General features: G+C 48.2%; 6 protein-coding genes across 6 annotated transcripts; 3 read left to right on the forward strand and 3 right to left on the reverse strand.

The window, feature by feature from the left end:
• Nucleotides 1-1,197: 1,197 nt before the first annotated feature.
• F5B22DRAFT_589315 (mitochondrial protein Pet127-domain-containing protein) lies at nucleotides 1,198-5,524 on the forward strand. Its single transcript, XM_047973732.1, has one exon. It carries the CDS (start codon nucleotides 1,516-1,518, stop codon nucleotides 5,263-5,265), a length of 3,750 nt encoding a protein of 1,249 aa, XP_047834656.1. The 5' UTR covers nucleotides 1,198-1,515; the 3' UTR covers nucleotides 5,266-5,524.
• A 429-nt stretch (nucleotides 5,525-5,953) lies between these two features.
• Nucleotides 5,954-7,067, reverse strand: F5B22DRAFT_658197 (uncharacterized protein; the record flags this gene model as incomplete). The annotated part of the gene is made up of 1 exon (XM_047980108.1): nucleotides 5,954-7,067. Exon 1 carries the CDS (start codon nucleotides 6,770-6,772, stop codon nucleotides 5,954-5,956), a length of 819 nt encoding a protein of 272 aa, XP_047834657.1. The 5' UTR covers nucleotides 6,773-7,067.
• A 295-nt stretch (nucleotides 7,068-7,362) lies between these two features.
• Nucleotides 7,363-12,424, reverse strand: F5B22DRAFT_642315 (serine/threonine-protein kinase gcn2; the record flags this gene model as incomplete). The annotated part of the gene is made up of 5 exons (XM_047978105.1): nucleotides 7,363-8,097; nucleotides 8,148-8,566; nucleotides 8,620-9,616; nucleotides 9,668-10,006; nucleotides 10,070-12,424. The coding sequence occupies 5 exons, from the start codon at nucleotides 12,422-12,424 to the stop codon at nucleotides 7,363-7,365; spliced, it is 4,845 nt and encodes a 1,614-aa protein (XP_047834658.1).
• A 428-nt stretch (nucleotides 12,425-12,852) lies between these two features.
• Nucleotides 12,853-15,720, forward strand: F5B22DRAFT_589319 (spindle pole body formation-associated protein-domain-containing protein). The gene is made up of 2 exons (XM_047973733.1): nucleotides 12,853-13,260; nucleotides 13,314-15,720. The coding sequence occupies exons 1-2, from the start codon at nucleotides 13,191-13,193 to the stop codon at nucleotides 15,470-15,472; spliced, it is 2,229 nt and encodes a 742-aa protein (XP_047834659.1). The 5' UTR covers nucleotides 12,853-13,190; the 3' UTR covers nucleotides 15,473-15,720.
• On the forward strand, nucleotides 15,721-16,918 carry F5B22DRAFT_589320 (UreF-domain-containing protein). The gene has a single exon (XM_047973734.1). The coding sequence runs from the start codon at nucleotides 15,801-15,803 to the stop codon at nucleotides 16,785-16,787; it is 987 nt and encodes a 328-aa protein (XP_047834660.1). The 5' UTR covers nucleotides 15,721-15,800; the 3' UTR covers nucleotides 16,788-16,918.
• An 18-nt stretch (nucleotides 16,919-16,936) lies between these two features.
• Nucleotides 16,937-18,928, reverse strand: F5B22DRAFT_332485 (RNA recognition domain-containing protein). Its single transcript, XM_047970817.1, has 7 exons — nucleotides 18,422-18,928; nucleotides 18,280-18,364; nucleotides 18,111-18,226; nucleotides 17,926-18,053; nucleotides 17,797-17,867; nucleotides 17,634-17,747; nucleotides 16,937-17,555 (listed from the first exon to the last, which is right to left on the reverse strand). Exons 1-7 carry the CDS (start codon nucleotides 18,521-18,523, stop codon nucleotides 17,005-17,007), a joined length of 1,167 nt encoding a protein of 388 aa, XP_047834661.1. The 5' UTR covers nucleotides 18,524-18,928; the 3' UTR covers nucleotides 16,937-17,004.
• Between the last annotated feature and the right edge of the window lie 497 nt (nucleotides 18,929-19,425).

Consider the following 19,425-nt stretch of genomic DNA (forward strand, 5'->3'; position numbering starts at 1 on the left):
AGGTGATATAGTCACATAGACCCTAGGGGTGGCTGTATTAGACCTACCGGCTATATAAAGGGGTGTTGGCCCCCCCTTCGAGGGTTGGAGGGTTCTGGATTCAATGAATATTGACGCCTATACTATCCCTTCTACCTACCTACTTGACTGTGACTGACCTTCTACTCACTCCGGGACCAACCTGTCTGACATTGGTGCTCACTCTAACTCGGTGGACCAGGAATACGCATGTAAAGAGGAATTGTCCCACTGCTCGGGGTGACGTACGAAGTATATCCCGGAATCCTGCGGACCAACAACAAATGCAACAACCAACATGCATTGAATCAGGCAGTAGCCCCTCATTTCAGCCATCCTTCTTGCAAGAAGGGGCAGCCTTATCTACCGTATACAATTAGGTATGTATTCACAGGTAGTCACCACAAACATTTCTAGAGCTCTTGGGTAATTTAAGTCTGGTACCTTCCAGTAGCCGGGGGTTAACGAAGACTACCAACGAGCAATCAGATAGGTGATTATCTGTTAGCGAGAACACTCTCCCAAAAAGCGTGCCAATCTCTACATGCCTTAATAGACGTGCTAAAGTCCCAGAAGCAGTGGGCTCTAGTAAGTCTAGCAGACGGATTTCTGTTGCCGGTGCCTTTGACAGTAATGATCGGAAAGTGAAGTCATTGTTGAACATAGAAACGAGAATAAGCATGTTGGTCACAACACGGCACGATAAAATTACTAAAATTCCTAACTTTCACTGTGACTACCAACAACATACTCCCTGCTTCGTTACTTCTTTTAGCTACTACGGCCATCGCTATTTATTAAGCGAACAAGAAATCAATTAATACCAAATAACTATTTAATGCCCCTGTATATACAGCGAGAATGCAATACTTGTTATTGTGGTGGCATTCTTGCTGCAAATGGTATGTTCAGGTCGACGCGGCTCAATAAGGAACCGGTTATGTAAACCGTTTATGAAAACCCACTCCGTTTTAAGAACCGTTTCAAAACACGTTGGATATGCATAGGCGTGCATAAATCCTGCTGCTCACTGCTCAGTGCAAGTCACTTAACTGAGGATCGGGTGAGTCGAGCCTGAGCAAAGCAGCATCTACGCTAAACTCCATTTGTTTGCGGCACAGAAAGTGGTAAAACCTACTCGCCTAATACCTACTTACTTAGGCATGGAATGGACAGAGTCTGGACAGAGAATGGAGCTTGAAGAAATTGTCTACCTCGATAGATGCATATCTTATCGGAATCTTTAGATAGGCAGTTAGGTGGGAAAGGCGCCAATCAAAGCGGCAGCGCATTTTTTAAGCTGCGCTACGTGGGTAGTCAAGAGTCACCATGATTAATTGAGTGCCGCTTAACGCGCCTTGATGTCGCAGTAGTGCAATATTTTTTCATCCTCAGCCTTTATTCTCGTACTTCTGAGAAATCGTCTCCATTAGGACAGCACCACCCCATACACGTAACGTAGCGGCTACGTTTGTTTCATGCGTCATCGTTTTTGCCATGCTCCAGCTAGGTCGCCATAGACTGTGCCGCCTCACTAATCCCCATGTCTGCGCCCGATGCCTGGCGACAGCTCGTCCGGCCTCTATTGTCTCCCGGCGACTTCTCGTTGCTAGCCACCATGTCCGCCCTCTCAGCACCACGCTCGCCTACCGAGAGGCTGCAACCTCGGAACCAAAGCCTGAAGCAACGCCTGAAGCGAACCCCGCCAGCCCAAGTCCAGCAACCGATGTAGAAGCCAAGACTGCTGACCCTTCCGCGCCTCCTGCCAAGAAGAAGAAAAAGAAGCTGAGCAAGGAGAGTGGAAAGGGAAAATCTGCGCCGGACCCCGAGACCCAACGCCAATTGAAGGTCCTCCAGGGTGCGCTTGTGGCCTTGAAGAATGTGCTCTCAACGCAAGGTGTCGACGTTAGCCAAATACCGACTACGCACGCAGATTCAACTCCACTAGCCCTTCCTTCAGAAGAGACTAAATCCAAAGCGAAGCCTAAAGTCAAATCTAGGTCGAAGTCTAAAGCCGAGAAAAAAGCCGACAAGTCAGAAGCCGCTCCAAGTGAAACGACACAGCTTGATACACAACCCGTGGAATCGCCGGCAGCAGAGTCAAAAGTCGCGCAGACAGAAAGACCATCCAGAAGAGAGCGCAGAAGAAAACAGCAAAAGGAGAATAAAGATGTAAAGAGAAAGCCGAAGAGTAGTCACCGGGTCGGGCCAGCAGGGGACTTGGATGCTGTCCGTAGTATTCTACAAAAGGATATGGCAGGTGAAGCCTACGTAATAAGGCATGTGGCTCCAGGCACATCATCCAAGAAAAAGGCAGCACCACATGGAGGCAAGAAGAAAGACTGGACAAAATCGGTTGCTACAGGGAACGTACTGCCCGACAAAGTGCACACCGCCGAATTGTCACTTGTTCCAATTGAAACTGTCCAACCAGATGTCCCATCACTCTCATATGGACTGGAGAGGGTTCTCTTCAATTCTGGGGTCTACCAGCTCCAAGATCCTCGCTCCCGAGTATATAATTTCGACCCTTACCTATCGGAAATCATGCCTGTTAAAGAGTTTGACTTCAATGCACTGAAGCAGTATGTGACTTCGTCGAAGGATACAACGCTTATCTCGATTGCAAAGCAGAACCAAAAGAAATATACTGGGTCAACGTCCAGCATGACCTCCATGCTTGCCCATTTTCATTTTCTCCTCTCTAAATGGCGAAACATCAATGTGTCAATGCTGTCTAGGGGCTTTGAACCCGAATCTTTTCAGTACACTCAAATCATGAGAGCGCCCGCGGCAACCTTTTTGCATTGGAAAGATGGCACATATGCCATTGATGCAGACAAGGAATATGATACCGCCAATATCCTTAGCATGCTGGGCAAGTCGATGGAGAAGCTTTTGACGCTCCCTAAAGACGAGTACGAAAGGTATCGACGTGGAAATTCGGACCAAATCACAGAAGAAGAGCGAAATGCTGAGGAAGCCTTCCACTATACAGGGTTTCAGGATTTTATGATGCGGTCACAGCTTGATGCTTATGATCCAAGAATGCCAGGAACAGGCATGTTTGACCTCAAGACTCGTGCCGTTATATCTATCCGCATGGACGCTCAAGGTTATGAGAAGGGCCTCGGCTACGAAATTCGAAAGCGGTTTGGTCAATGGGCGTCCTTTGAGCGAGAATACTACGACATGATACGGTCTGCATTTTTGAAGTATTCACTACAAGTCCGTATGGGTCGAATGGACGGCATATTTGTCGCATTCCACAATACTCAACGCATCTTTGGGTTTCAGTACATTCCTCTCACTGAAATGGATTTGTCCCTCCACGGAACCGATAATAGAGAACTGGGTGATCGTGAATTCAAAGTCAGCTTGAAGCTGTTGAATGAGCTTCTTGACCGTGCTACCCAGAAATGGCCTCAGCAATCTTTGCGTCTCCACTTCGAGACTAGGGCATCCGCGGAGCAGCCATATATGTATTTTTTTGCCAAGCCCACTACCCCTGAGGAAATAGAGGCAGTACAAGGTGCATCGAAGGCTTCTGTAGAAGCCTTTGAGAGGAACATCCTTGGTTTGGTGAAATCTGCTGAAGAAGAAATGGAAATCCAGAGCGGAGTTGACGACGGGAACAAAGATGACTTGAGCAGAGTTGACCCTCCTGCCGCTGAAGAAACAGATAGTTATGCCATCTGGCAAGAAGCCCGACAGATGGTCGAAGAAGCAATGGGAGATGATGAACATGGAGTCGGACTGGTACGAGAAGCCATCGGGGATGCACTTGAGGAAAGTGGTATTCTCCGTGCTAGGTCTCTAATAGAATCGCGCGAATACGTCGACACACTCCTTGAGGCTCTGATTGGACGCACACCATCGACTCAAGAATCCGCAATCACCACTGACCCGAATGAGGAAGAGACTGTTGACGAAGATGAACTTGAAGAACAAGCTACCGAGCAGAACGAACACGTATCGGATAGCAATTACTCGCCCACAGAAACACGCTCAGAAATCACTGAACCAGTAACCCGCAGTTCCGCCTTGAATCAAGAGATTGGCCCAGAAGCGGAGCTGGATTCAGAGGGCCAACCTCTAGAACATCGAACCACTGGAGACGCAAGTGACTCTGATACTCGCACTAACTCTGCCGAATCAGAAGCTCCACTAACACCAGGAGATAAGTCACATATCGATCAGCCAGTGGAAGATGTTGATGAAGTGCAGTCACACGATTCTCAGACAAGTTCCAACGATTCCATTAAAGAAGCATCCCTGGTGACGTCTGATGATACCACTGATATAACAAAAGAAACAAAAGAGGATGGGTCGCTTACGAGAAGCCTGAAAAATGCAGAGGAGGACTATGAGGAGGTTGATGACGACGAAGAAACAAGCGAAGCCGAGCTTGAGGATGACGCTGAGGGAAAGGAATTCAGTGAAGACATTGGATCTTCGACGTTAGAGCCACTGAAGAGTCTCATCATGCGTATGGCGCGAAGGATTGATGAACAGGCTGTCTCTGATACCAACATCACCAGCTCTCAAGATGATGCATCCAAGCTAAAAGAATTCGAACGAATTCTTGGACGGCTTATCTCACAATCCAGAATGGATCATGTCGAGGGAGACAGCAATGGTGATTTACGCAGTGAAAGCCCCCCCACAGAATCAATTTCGTCAGATAGTGGTGTGACAGGTGCAGCTGTTTCAGATGAGGCAGCCGACATTACAGGAACCCAGAATGAAGATATACAAGGACTGGCCGACACCAATCGAGAAACTTCAGATTCCGAGCTGCTTGCTCTTACGTTAACCATTAAGAACAGAGTCAACGGCGCATATGTAGATCGACCTCGCGAACTTAGCGAAGAGGATGATTGGACTGTTGAATACGAAATTGGAGAAGTTGAACAGCGGCGTGCAAAGATTATCTACGATAAGCTTATGCAAAGGCGCCGTCAAACTCTTGAAACCTCGAACAACAAAGATCAGGAATGGTATCAAATGTTCAAAGGCAACCTTCCGAAATTCACCCAACAAGGTCGAGAGTATAGACAAAAAGAGATGGAGAGAGCAGAAGGGAAGCCCATACATATGGTCGGCACCAAAGGCCCACTCGAATGGGCAGAGGTCTTTGGTAGACAGCCTAAGAGTTCACAGAACTCAGACGATGGGGCCCCATTGTCCATCATGGACGAGCCAGAGTCTCAAGTTGGAGAGAATAAAGAAGATACGTCGAGATAAACAGCAGACACATTCCTCTGGTTACTCTCGTAGGAGCACAGAAACAACGTATATACCTATTATTTGTATACTGGACAATGCGCTGGCACTTGGGAGTACGCCAGAAGGGATATTATATCTGTAACATAGAATAGTATGACTGTATGTACAAACTGCTAGCATGGGAAACATGGCGGCACGGTTCACGGTATACATAAAAGGGCGATTATGTCTCAACTCTTATAATTATGTGTAATAACAGATCAAATATGGCATATTACCTAACGCGCAGTTTCTCCTAAGTGATCAACTAGCGGAGCAAAACGTGTGACTAAGTTGATACCGATGTTCTCTCACATGAATATGCTATCAGCTAGGCTCTTTCTATTTACTTTCTTTTTCTCATATCGTACCGGAACTATTTCTAGTTCATTAAACGTCCGCTAGGAAAGGCGCAGACAAGCACGAAATACCATGAACTTATACATGAGTGCACAATCTTTCTGTTGGAGCTTTCAGTACGTGTTCTACAATCTTACCATGTCTTCTAGTAGGTTATGTATATATAAGGAAGTCTTCTTTTACCCTCCAACGAATATTTCTGTATCAATCATTTCACACTTAAAACGGGTCGAAATGGAGCGTTGTTTCATGTTTCAAATCTATGCTAATAAGGGGAGCATGTGACTTTTCTTTTTTTATCCATTATCTAAAGCGAGTACCGCGATGCATCGCTCCACAGGCCGGCCACGGAATCATCGGACCGTGTAAGCTCAACGATGAGATTGAGCCGGAGCTCGAGAGGTGATGGACGCCGCGGAAACTCGCCAGCCTCAAAGCCCTCGCTGACGAAAATGAACCGCTTCACAGACGCTCGACCCAGGGCCTCTGCATGCTGGTGAAGCAAAGCAATCACGCCGCGTGTAAAGGGGTCCGCGAGGAGCAATTTGTGGAATTCCTTGTGTTTGGGGAAGTCACCCTTGAGCTCGATGGTTGGAGAAATCTCCACGACACCGCGAGAGAGAATGTTGCGTCCTGTGAGTTGAAATATGCGCTCGAAGGTGGCTCGTGAAGCCGGATTGAGAATGTTGGCTATGCCGAGCCAGCGAAGCTCTGAGAGGGGTGCGGTGGAAGAGGCGATGCAGGCTGAGATGTAGTTATCTACTATCATGTCCCTGTATCGCATGGGTGTATAACGCTTGCTCACGTCTGGGCTGGTTAGCTGTACGCAGAATGTCACGTATGCGTTATGCAAGGGGGATACAGCGTACCCGTTGAGAAGCTTTGGTTTTTGCGAAGATCCTGGTCGTGGTAATGTGATCTTGTAGGAGGCCCATCCCGGAATAGTAGGAGGAGAGAAATGCAAACTGGGTTTCATGCTTGCATAGACGAGATAGGGGTCTATGAAAGCCGTGTCTTTGGGCTCCCAAACCGTGGGTTCACGTATCAAGCCGAAGTCTGAGATCGTGGATTTTAAAGCATTAGCGCCGATGGCACAGTTGACACTGTCGAAACTAGTGCTTGTCATATTTTTTCCCTGCTTATATGAAACCTAAACAATGGGTTATAAGTGATTTAGAGGCTCAAGAAGATGAAGTAAGTATTGCAAAATTAAGACGAGTATGATATGTTAGTCACTCCGATAGAACGTACAGCTTAAGATCGACCGCAGAATTATAAATACTCTGTATTATTCTCAACCGTCTTACATCTGTATAGCCTTTGCAGAGCGTGAAACAAACCTATAAGGGAATTGTTTCGAAGAACAAAGGGTATGTTACCACATCTCTTTCAGAGGGTGCTATCTTCAATGAATGGGCAGAGCTCCTGAGCTACCCTTACCGAACTTAGTGGTAGTCAATCGATTAAATCAAAAGAAAAGGGCTAAACTTAATATTTGACACCCTCATGGGTGATCATTAGTACACATTCTTCATTGATGGGTAGAACTGGACATGGTTGTGTGATAGGAGTTTTGATTCCAACTGCAAAGCAACTCATCTCTCATTATCCGTCAGTCATTTGTCTGTGCTCATCTCGATGCGAGATTTCGGTTAAGCTGCCCTATACTTTACCTTACCTTACCCATAGTGTTGTCTTTTGAATCTACCTGGTTGCTTAGGCACCAAGATCGTAGTAGATACATTTGGTCGTTCTGAAATTATAGACAAAGGCGTGGCGGCTTCCACCCTTTTCTTCCCATGTGGATCGCCAATCGGACAACATGTTATGGACATCTCGCATATATCTTCTCTCGTTTTTGTCAACAGCTTGCTCTGCCTTGCGCCAGCTTTCAGTCTCTGATAGAGCAGTGCTTTGAATCAGGTCGAGGACATGATCTGATGTCTCCACAGCTGCGATAGGACCGTCTAAAAAGTTCTGAACCAAGCTCGCGGCATTACCTTGGGCTTGTTCGATAACAGTCTGACGGTTGAACTTCTTGGACCTAGTGCCGGCCACTAGAACACGCACCTCCTGTCTAGGATTTGGTGTAACGCTAGCTCCTTCGGACGGTGACGTTGCACTTCCTGTCGTTTCCGATTGCTTGTGCATTATATGGAGACGAGAGCCGCGCTCACGGAGTGCAGCCCTAAGCCATGGTAAAAGCTCAGTTATTGCGATTTCTGTGTCTGCAACATCCTTACGATCCATCGTTCTAATTTTGAGGGTGTCATGCTTGATTATGATGATCCACGAATACGACTCGTCTCTGTTTCTAGAGATGAGCTCTTCTGGTGAGCGGGAATCACGCGCCAGCTCAGCACTGATTTCGTGGCTCCATAGGGTTGACACTATCTCAATGCCAGTAGTCCGTAGAGTGTGGGCGTCAAAACTTGCAACAAGCACATCACACTACGGGATGTTAGTAAAGATCCTTGTCCCGGCGAGACAGGGCAACTTACTCGTTTAGTACTGAATACACCCTGTTGTTCCTCTTCTGGCTTCTTTAAGAAAACCTTATTGTTCGATTTTGGTAATCTCGCCAGCTTCTCCCAGGCCAAGCTAAAACCAACAGCGTGAGGTCCGTCACCCTGGCTGCCAATCTTAGGACGATGTGCCCTGATCAGGCTATCATATCGACCACCGGCCGCGAAAACATCTTTGAATTTCTTGTCGTAAACACATTGAAACAGTATACCACCGGTAAAAAAATTAGCCTTGATACTGCTTAGGGGGTTAATGTATATCTTGGCATGGACACCTAAGCGTTTCGTATATTCAATCACCCCTTTCAAATGTGCAATAGTTGAATGCAACTGCTGGTAATAAGGCGTGCCTTCAAAAAGTGACTTCAATTTTGCAAATGCTTTTGTCGGTGTATCTTATAGACTCTTTAGCTTGCTAGTGGCGTTCTGGGGACAACTGAAGGCTTACCTCGGAAGTCGAAGCGACGTAGATCCTCAATGCTCGTGGCTGATATCCCTATCAAAGGCGATCGTAGTTCAGCACGAATCTTTTGAAACGTGAATGAGTGAATATTCAACTTTGTCAACGACTCTGCTGTTGACTGCCTCGCGTTCAAGTCGATATTGCAATACTCAAAAATAAGCTGTAACAGATCTGAGTGGCCCAGATGGAAGCACATAGATGATGTGCTCGGAAATGTCTCGATGATTTCATCCAAGACCTTAATGACTTCAGCCTCTTTCAACGCCAAATCAAGCGTGTCTGCTGAAACGATATCAAAATCGACCTCCCCAATCATCTGTGGCTGACCTCCATTCTGCCTGTCCCGATAGACATGTCCAAACGCGAAGGATCGGCGAATATCTGGTGGATGCGATTGCTTTGCTAATAATCGAGCATTTCCCAGCATCAAATCGAATGGCAGCTGGACTACCGTCCCATTCTGATCCAGGAGCTGCACGATATTCTGGCTAGCGGAATAATGAGACGAGCGCGGATAAAGGGAGCTTCTAGGGGCCTCGACCGCGCCATGTCGGCGGAATATAGACGTTAGCTCTTCTTTTACTATGCCTCTATGCAATAATTCAGCAACAGTGGGGCATGGAGCGGACATGTCCCAAGCGAAGTCCTTTGTTGGTTCTAAAGGCGTAGCGAACAGCGCCGAGACTACCTTCGGGTAATATGGAGAGCTTGTGCTTGTAAGGCTTGCCAGCGCCCGACGCGTCGTTTCATTTTCCATTTGTATGGGTAGCTTTCCGCTTCTCAAAAGCTCTGCACTAGATGGGCGTACCTTGACGTCGTGTGTTACAAGGGACTGCACAATATCCGCTGGGATGGCATTGCCAGGCTGGAAGTCGTCCGGCAGCTGACCATTTTGGCCCAATTTACCTAGCTTATCCGCTCGTTCCATGCCTACAATGGAATAATAACACATCTCAAAGAAAATGATTCCTAGTGAATACATCTGTGGTGAATTTTAGTAAATCGGGCAGTTCAACAGAAAGAGGGCGCTTACATCGACCTTGGAGGTGTATGACCCGCTACCTTGTCGACGAACTTCGGGCGCCACATAATAAGACGTCCCAACACTTCTTGTTAGTTCATTGGAATCCAAGTTGGTAAAGGCAGTCTTGTCTACTGCAAACTGCCCAGTTGTGGCTAAGCCAAAATCACCAATCTTGACATTGTTCACGCCGTCAGGTCCTAGCCCGATGAAGATGTTCTCTGGTTTGAGATCCCGATGGACAATATTGAGACCGTGAATATGAACAAGGCCTTCTAATACCTGGCGGAATAAACGCCAAACTTCTTCGATTTCTTTCCAGAGGTTGCGCTGGATCAGATCCCGCAGCGTCTAAGTAGAACATAGTCAGTAAGGGGAAAGTAGCACATTCTCAGACCATATCCTATTACTTACCCTTTTGTCACAATATTCCATGGATATGTACATCACGGTTCTGAACCCTCTTTGCTCACTACGAACCCTGACTGGGGATGACATGCCCGCCAGCGGATCGCTAGTCGAATTGTCACTATCGGGCTCGTCTTCGGAGTCGTCTCCGTCGTGTCCGTTCTGGTCCGGTTCATCCTCATCACCACTTCCTGAATCGTCATAACCAAATTCGATGTTAGGATGGCTCGAAGAGATGAAATCTAGCCCACCAGTGCTGGTGACAAATGGAACATCTGAACCTTGCGTGGCCGTATCTTTTGAAGCATCGGTATTGAGATAATCGGTGGATGTTTCACCGTCATTGTCTGAAAAATCAGGTACTTCCTCCAGCCAAGTATTGTAATATCTCACAACAGCAGGGTGACTGAGCTGAGAGAGCAGCCGGACTTCCTTTAAAATCTCTGTAAGACTTGATTGGGACCGCTGTGTAATTTTTTTGATAGCATATATCTGCCCATCAAGTTTCTTCCTCGCTTTTACCACTTCTCCGAAACCACCCTTACCTAATCGGCCTTCTTCGACAAAATCTTCTCGGTAGCGGGAGGAAATACCATGCTGAACAGTCGAATCGCGTCTTAATCTTAGAGGTAGCGCTTGTGGAATAGAGCTTAACGACTGCGAACGGGGCGAGCTAGAGATAATGGACTCCTCGATTACCACCGGGGCATCAGTCGCAAGGAATTCACTCGAACTCAATTCAAACGCTCGGGGTCGCTTTTTTGGATCCAGTTTGAAAAACCTCGCTACTAGTTCGTGACAGGAGCTGGATAGACAGACGGACTCGACAAGAGCACTTGGGGACTGGTACCTTTGAAATACATCTATACCAAAAATCATCTGTAGGAATACAACACCAAAATCCCACACGTCTGATTTCTGCGTGAGATGTGGCTTTGAGTTTCCAGCAACCTCGGGGGCTAGCCAATACGAAGATCTGGCTGAGTTCACGGAGGACACAGAGTTAGACTTGCGGCAAATCGCATGCATTTCTCTCTGGTATGCAATATCAGAAAGCTTTGGCACAATATCACCTGTAGGTTCTCGGAAGAGAAGAATATTGCTAGGGTGTATATCCTGGTGAACGATCCCATGGCTATGCATAAACCCCAGTGCATTGAGTAGGTCTGCAGTCCATGAACGAACTTTACCTACATCAAGCCGGCCGGCCAATTCGATAAGTTCACCAAGTGGGCCCTTGTCAGCGAAGGGTGTCAGAATGCGAGCAACCCAGCCTGCAGAAGCGGAATGATTTTCAACATGCATTGGGTCGATGCGGTAGTTCAGCAGGCTGGTAATGTTGCGATGAGTTATCTTCTTGATAGATTCTAGCAGATTCTCCAACGCCTGTAACTGTTTCTTGAAATTAGCGGATTCGCTAGGTGAGGACCGCAGCTCGAACTCCTTAAGGGCAAGACCGCGACAATCCTGAGCACCAACTAGGGCAGGCCACACCCGATATGTAGTCGAGATTGGACCCTCTTGTACCATGGTCTTGCCAATGACGGTATTGAAATGGAAGACATTTCCAGCTAAGTCAGAAATCTCACTAGGTTGATCAAACTCGATGCGGCTCTCTCCAATATTAGCGGTGGCCTCCGGGTAGCTGCTGGGCATGGTCAGTGGCTTCTGACGTCTCTTGGATTCTTTGACTTTGAGTCGTTGTCGTTCGACCTCTTGCTGCAGCATATCTTGCATAACCCGTTCTTCTTCTTTGATAGCATCACGTTTTCTACGTTCTGCCTCCTGTTCCTGCTCCAGAGCTTGCCTAGCAAGCTCATTCTCGTGAGCCGCCCGCTCCTCTTCTAAGGAGGGCAATTCTAGCCCCTGGGCCTTGGTGTGAGCAGCATCTTCGAGTATATCCTGCAGTCCCTCGACTAATTCATGTATCATGGGCTCAGCCTGTCCTGAAGCGACCAAATCTTTCGGCCTCGACTCAATAAATTTCTGCAGCTTAAACAGGATTGATTCATTTAGGGAGGAATCATCTTTTAGGCTTAACAGGGGTACGGATTTTGGATAAGTGGCAGTGAGAACAACACTCAAGGTCACAGCCATGTCCTCGTCTGAGAGAGCTTTGACACGAATATCAAACGAAGGCTCTGACTTCTTCCAAGCTACATTTGCAGCTTTGTGTTCAACGTAGTCCTCTCCGTAAATGGCCTTGAGCACCATGGTCTCTTCATTCTGGGTATCGATATAGTGTGTCTTTGGGCCCGTGTCCGGGCTGGTGGGGGACAGCCCGGGGCGGTTTGAGTCATCATGTCTCTTGGGGTTGGGCTGCTGAGGCGCTTTCCACGGTCCAGGTGTTTTCCACGCCATGTTGATTCAACATCAGAGTGAGCAGGCAGTAAGCAATAGAGATGTTCGGTCCGGGCAAGGTTGGGCGAACAGAGCAGACAATCACAGCCGAAGCTGTGTGTCTTTACTGACCTGGTGCCATTTTGCAGCAGTGGCTATGGATGACTTTCAGGGCTAGATATGGGTGGGTTAGTGGTGAATATGAATGTGAGTGACTGGCTTTTTCAAGTCTGTTTGACTCAACAATCTTTCAAGGTGGGCGGAGATGCAAGACAGCCAACCAGGTACGGGTACGGTCTATAATTCAGAGCTGAATCCGATGAAGTACCTGTACTTACCTAGATAGCTGCAAAGCCGCTGCGACGGGAGTTACAATAGGTTACATCAGCGTCAATCGTAGCCTACAAATCGCCTATTCACCTCACTAAATTCAAGCCCGTCTGTAGGTAAGGAGCTGCTGGCGATATACCTAGCTAGGTACTGTACTTATACTCATCTAGTGCAGCTAGTGGGTGAAACTAGGTAACTGTCTACAGTGGCCAAGGTCCCCGGGTATCCACAGAGACACGGGTATTACCGCGCTAGTGACGACAGACCCCTCGAGAAAGTAAACATTCTCCATCATCAACATCTCACAGCTCAGACTGCAGAACACCACAACATTCAACATCCAGCGATCTTGCTGCTTCGAGCCCGGTCAATTGCACCGCGACATACCCAAAATAATCACCAGCTCAATCAACATCATTCGAAACAGACACTTTTTCGAACAAGCCAGACCAGCACCATGCTTGGTTGGGCTCTCAAGAAGGGCTTCCAGGGAGCCACCGGCCTCCGCGACGCGCCTGAAGACTCAGGTACTATCTTCCCTTCACAACGAAACAATAGTTGTCTTGCTAATAGCGCACAGGAGATACGACGCAATTCGATGCCCCGGACACACCTGCGCCCGTTTTCGCAGCACGCGCCATCAAGAACGCTATATGGGGCCAATCTGCTGCGGCAGACGAGAATCCAACCAACACTGAGCGCGTCAAACCAGCGCAGAGCGCAAGCACTACAAAAGAAATCCCAGCGGAGCCTAGATCACCGGCAAAATTAAATAGCATACTTCTGACGCCCGGAACAGGGACGTCTCGTCGGAAGCGTGTCTCCTTTGGTAGAGATGTCAAAGCCGGCAACACTGTCGATTCTAGTCCTCTCGCCACTACCTCTGGCCGTCATGGTCGATCACGGAGGAAAACAACGCTGCAACAAGCACTAGAGAACTCTCGTCCAGCGAAACCAAGAGAACCAGAGGCGGAGTTGGAAGCGCCGGTTGGGGGGGACACTGAAGAAGAATCAGAATGGGAGGATGAAGATATCTGTTGTAATCACGAAATGACCGTGGATCTTAATGAGCCCCACTCAGAGTCGGGAAAGTATTGGAAAGCTGAATGGTCCCGATATCGCGAAGAAGCCAAGTCAGACATCGAACAGCTGGTCAAGTACAAGGCGAATGCCAGATCCTTCGCTGCCAAGAAGGATATGGAAGCGAGCCAGCTGAGTCAGAAATTGAAGGAGGAACAGGCTAAGGTGGTTGAGATGGAAAAGAAGATGGCAGATATGACCTCAAAACTTGCTGCATCAAGGAGACATGGAGCAGACAAGGACAGTGCTTCCTTGACCGAGGACCTTGCACGACAGACCACCCTAGTTGCTCAGTATCGCGAACGAGTTAAAGACTTGGAGACTCGTTTGACGGAAGCTTCCAGCAAGTCAAACCTGAATCGTCCTAGCCACCATCGCATCGACACATCACCTCGGACAGAACAGAACATTCTCGAAGTCAGTCGGGAACTTAGAAAAGCGCGGTCTGAGCTGCGGCAATTAGATCATCTTCGGGATGAAGTCAAACGATTGAAGTCCAACTTGGCAACATCTCGGGAGCGAGTGGCAGAACTTGAGGTTCAGGCGTCCGCAGGGAAAGCCACTGAGTCTTCCCAAGTCGCCAGATTAGAAAAGCAACTGCGTGAGGTCAAAGAAGAGTCACGCCAGAAAGATACTGAGATCATGAACCTTGAGCGGGACTATCAGACCCTGAAGAGCGCCGCCAAAGCTAGAACTGTCGAGGCCATGAAAGTTTTGAGAGACAAAGACACCAAAATCGTAGAATTAGAGAAGAAACTTCAAGACATGGAAGCCGCCCATGCCTTCAATCAGCAAAAGAACTTGGAGGATGACATTGCGGGGCATAATAAGATCTCTCGTGATCTAAAGTCAGGCATCGAATCGCTTGATAAATCTTCAAAACACGAAGCAACAAAACCGAAGTCCCAGCATGCGCGGGCACCTCCCGTTGATGATATCACATTGGACATGGCACATCGCTCTCTGCTTGAAGAAGAGTATAATCGTGTTTCCTCCAATGCTCCCCGGGCGAAAGATTATGGAGCCGGCCTTTTGGCCGACTGGACAGCTGATATACCCACATTCGAACTTCAAGCCCAGGACAAGCATAAACGACACAAAGTCGAGAAACTTAACGATCAGATTGTCGTGGCGGATCCAGATGCTTTACCGCCTCATCAAGCAACCAGAGATACAGAACAGCATTCGCTATATGGCAACGCCGGCAGAATATCCGATGTGCTCTCTAATCGAGTCAATGAGTCATCAAGAAGGCAGTCACGCAGATTACAACAATTAGACGCAAAAGATGTTTCTTCGACCGGAAACGATCGAAATAGCAATGGTCAGCGTGTAGCCAGCGAACAGACAGCATCTCCCACTAAAGGGAAACCGGCGATGCATGGTGCCCTGGATCAGCCGACCCGTCGATTGAGACATCAGTCCAGATCCACGCGTCCAGCATTAGCCCTTAACGACGCATCAGCCATTGACCTGGTGCGAGATCAATTCACACGACTTGGGGGTCCTGCAGTGGACGCCAGCGCCGTTGGAAACACGTCACGTTGTGCTCTGCCCGCCGAGCGGCAGGCGGCGGCTCGAGCCCGCCTTGAACAGAAGAGAATGGAGAGACGGAAGACCAGCGGGCGGGGATTCGATAAAGAAAATGTGAGACCATGAGTTTTGAAGGGGTAAATTGGACAGGCGCCTCAGGTTTTATGTTACAAAAGGATGGTTTTTGTTTATTGCATGTTGGTAAACTGCATCATTGGACGGGCAGGATAAAGATACCGTTGTGGTGGAAATTAGATTGTTATTTTGAGCGACCAAGCGCTTGACAAGCGCGGCGGCGTTGGCGGGGAATCCGGCCTCACTCAAGTGGCTCTTGTCGAATTGGAACACTTACGAGCGAGTATCATGAGCTAGCTATCTACAAACTTTAGCTCCTCTTAAACCATAACTCAGCGATTATTTGATACCCCAATTATTGAGAGTAAACAATGCTACAATGAGTGAAGACGATGATGGCTCTAAAATTGAAGATGAGATCGCGAAGCTGGAGTCGCAGCTTGCGGAGGCAAAGCGGCGGTTGAATACGAGAAGAGAACAAGCTGGAAAGACCACATCACCAACCCTCGCTCTCACGCCTAGTCTAATACCACTGTTACAAGATCCATCATACCACTACCTCCTCTTACTCTCAGACTCCGCGCTTCCACTGGGTTCATTCGCATTCAGCTCCGGGCTAGAATCCTATCTCGCCCACGCGCGCCGCACAACCTCATCTTCCCACCATCTATACAAGCCCTCCTTCACCTCCTTCCTGCCCTTATCCCTCTCCTCATACGCCAGCACAACGCTTCCATTCGCCCTCGCCGCGCACCGCGACCCAGCGCTCATCGCAGAGCTCGACGACATCCTCGACGCATCCATCATCTGCGCCGTAGGCCGCCGCGCCTCGATCGCACAGGGTCGCGCGTTGCTATCAATCTGGGAGAAGAGCCTAGCGCCCTCGTCTGCCGTGTCCGCGGACGCGCGGAGGGCGCTCGAGGGATATTCCGCCATCTTGCGGTCTTCGTCTTCAACTGCTGCTACTGCTTCAAGTTCATCTTCTTCTACGACTGGGCAAAAAGTCAGCGACGGAAGTGAAGAAGAAGAAGAAGAAGAAGAACTTCTCCCGCCGCCAGTGTCCGCACACCTGGCCCCCCTCTTCGGGGCCGTGGCAAGGCTCCTCGGCCTCGCGCCGCGCCAGACGGCGTACGTGTTCCTGTTCAGCCATGCCAAGGCTCTGGTCTCGGCCGCTGTGCGCGCCGGTATGTTCGGGCCGTACCAGGCGCAGAAGATCCTCGCGGGGGGCGAGCTGCAGGTCCTGCTTGCCGATTTGATCGAGCGCGAGTGGAACGTTGACGTTGAACATGCTGCGCAGAGCGTCCCTGTTATGGACCTCTGGATAGGAAGACATGAGATGCTTTACTCGAGGATATTCAATAGCTGATTAGAATAGAGGGATGTTGTTGCTCTTTATGGTAATCCAACAACGATTAGGACAGCCTTTGATAGATTCACCTAGCATAAAATACGCGAATACCGCTATACACTCCATATGACATTCATATTTATACCACAATCACGTTCAGCCGTTGGGGGGAAAATGATTACCATGTAACGACCTTGGGGGTATATATTGATAGAACATAACAGGTAGGTTCTACTTATTCATCGTCGTCACTATCGCTACCGTAATTCACCAACGGCCCTGAAGGCATCGCCGCCTTTTCCTTTGGAGCCGCCGTAACTTTGGCAGTCTTCAGGGCTGCCAATGTACTGCTTGACAATATCCCATTTGACTGAGTTTCCCCTTGCTGTACTATTTCCCCCGGCACAGCATTACTATCAGTATTGCCAGCCTCACCACCTTCGCCACCTTCAATCATTAATCGTTGCTCATGCTCCAACTCATAGCCTTGTCGCCCTATTGGATTAACGGCCTGCGCACCCCGAGCAAAGTAGATATCATCTGGAGCCTCATATCCTTCGAGGCCAAAGCCACTCTCAATCTTTCTCCGTTTCCTAGCCTCAGGATCTCGACCTTCGATCTGAGCAACGAACTCGGCTGGCAACGCCCTGCGTATAGCCTCTGCGGCTTGCTCTTCAATCCGTCTCGCTTCTCTTGCTTGAGCCATAGGGTTAGGGTCTGCGGTTGCCCACCGCACGTTGAGGATCTCGTTGTGGTCGAGTGACTGGTGTGCCATGGCTTCCTTAGCTATACACACGCTACAGTTAGTAAATTGCATCGAAGAGATAAAGGAGTAGGGAAGGTAATTGAATCCAGGAGACTAACCAAATTGCGCGTTGGCCTCGTTCGTATATGTAATAAACGCAACTCCGCGGGTGTTGAGTACTCGGACACGTTCAATTTGTCCCCATTCCGCAAAATGTCGGCTCACGATTTCCTCTGGCAAAGAATTAGCAATTATATTTCAAGGTAAACTAGGATGGCGTACCTATGTCATCAGTGACATGTATTCTTCCCACATATATGGTTCTGTTAGTTCGCATAAAAGAACCTACACCCCTAAATACATTTGTGGTTAGCTGGGTCGATACACTACTGGTGTATTTCAGCGACTCACCCCATGTCGTCTCTGTAATCTGAGTGCCTATCTCTGCCAAAGCAGTCTACATTTGGATTGAAAAGGTCATGCAATCCTGGCAATCGGTGCAGATATTGACAGTCTTGTCCATTGGGACAAATGCCTCTCTGTTTTTGGGATCGCGATCAGTATTTTCCATATACAGAGGATGTTGAATTACATACCGCAAAGAAAAGACAAAAATATGAGCCAGCGACCTTATCAGCTCTGGTGTATCCCGAATCGTTCTGGATATTGCAGCGGCCTTTCGCGGCGGTGGCAATATTGTCTTCGCGATCCCCTTGAAGTCGAGTATTAGACCAAAAATCAGATATGAAAGGGAAAAGCACGAACCTCCGCTCCATTTATTGTACCAAACGTTATAGACAACTCCGGTTTGTGGTGGAGGTTCTGATTTTGCAGTTGAGTCGCATTGGGGCTAGCAAATATTAGTGGACAGGAACGTGACGCGTGTGGTGAAGAAGCTTCCACATACACGTGCCGGCCTTTTCTTCCTGATGATTCGTTTCACTTTCTTAGGCGCCGGCGCAGCAACTTCGCCTGATTGCGCCGGGACAAGTGCTGTCTCTTCAGACATGTGGCGCGTTTGTCTGTTAATCGAAATGCGCGCTCCGGTTGAATTTGATCGTTATGAAGGTTCGAGAGGTTCGATAGATACGAGGCCGTAAAGCACTATGTAGGATATTCGCTGGCGAGGTGGTGAGCTTCGATGCTCAATAAATCACGATGTCGAATAGGTGGTTTTGTCAATAATCATAGTCGGTACGAGGTTTTACCAAATGCCAAGTATGCAACGAACTAGGTTTAGCGCATTTGCCGCTTTATCTCAGGCTGGCACCAGCCAGCTATCAGTCAGGTGACTATGAAACGGCCATTGTGCATTTATGCATTGCTTTATGCAGAGAGCGATAACCTTGAAACCTCCAGGCTTGAAACGGTCCCAGCTCTGAGAACGGTTCTAGCCCTCAAAGCCGTCATAGCCTGCCTGTCTTAACCCCGTATAGATTGGTCGATTGATCTATCGTAAAGCATAATCCAACGTCTGACCGACTAATGCCAAAAACCCGTCCATTTACATCCCGCCCTATCGTTAACCGTTACCAGCGCGCGTTCTGGGCCGTAGCGGCCTTACCCTACAGATTCGGCGCCGAGAGTTAGCAATATGAAGATGGTTAAGATCGAGCTTACTAACCCGGCAGAAAACGTGCAGGAGTATAATTAAGTTACCAACAACACTTAAACAGCTACAACTTGTTAGTTCGAGCTCTAAAAACGGATGTTGGTACAGTAAACAGTTGCAAACATTTAAATTCACGTTAATTTAGATAACTAAGCACCTAGTGGACAAGAACGACATATAGAAGAAGTTTCAGCCTGATTATAACCTTCAATAGTTCATAGTGATTGTGCGCACCTGCAAAGAAATACTGGTTAGGCTAGAGCGATTTAAAAATAACGGGCAAAAGCACGAAGGTTCCT

This window comes from Xylaria bambusicola, assembly GCF_022495145.1.
Source record: "Xylaria bambusicola strain CBS 139988 unplaced genomic scaffold F5B22scaffold_4, whole genome shotgun sequence".
In the NCBI taxonomy this organism is placed as follows: domain Eukaryota; kingdom Fungi; phylum Ascomycota; class Sordariomycetes; order Xylariales; family Xylariaceae; genus Xylaria; species Xylaria bambusicola.

Excerpts from the sequence above, each read along its gene's own strand:
- F5B22DRAFT_589315 (XM_047973732.1), top strand. The coding sequence starts at position 1,516 with ATGCTCCAGCTAGGTCGCCATAGACTGTGCCGCCTCACTAATCCCCAT.
- F5B22DRAFT_589319 (XM_047973733.1), top strand. The coding sequence starts at position 13,191 with ATGCTTGGTTGGGCTCTCAAGAAGGGCTTCCAGGGAGCCACCGGCCTC. Across the intron at positions 13,261-13,313 it reads CGACGCGCCTGAAGACTCAG|GAGATACGACGCAATTCGAT; the intron begins GTACTATCTTCC and ends AATAGCGCACAG.
- F5B22DRAFT_589320 (XM_047973734.1), top strand. The coding sequence starts at position 15,801 with ATGAGTGAAGACGATGATGGCTCTAAAATTGAAGATGAGATCGCGAAG.
- F5B22DRAFT_332485 (XM_047970817.1), bottom strand. The coding sequence starts at position 18,523 with ATGTCTGAAGAGACAGCACTTGTCCCGGCGCAATCAGGCGAAGTTGCT. Across the intron at positions 18,054-18,110 it reads ATTTTTGTCTTTTCTTTGCG|AGAGGCATTTGTCCCAATGG; the intron begins GTATGTAATTCA and ends TCCCAAAAACAG. Across the intron at positions 17,556-17,633 it reads CGAGGCCAACGCGCAATTTG|CTAAGGAAGCCATGGCACAC; the intron begins GTTAGTCTCCTG and ends GCGTGTGTATAG.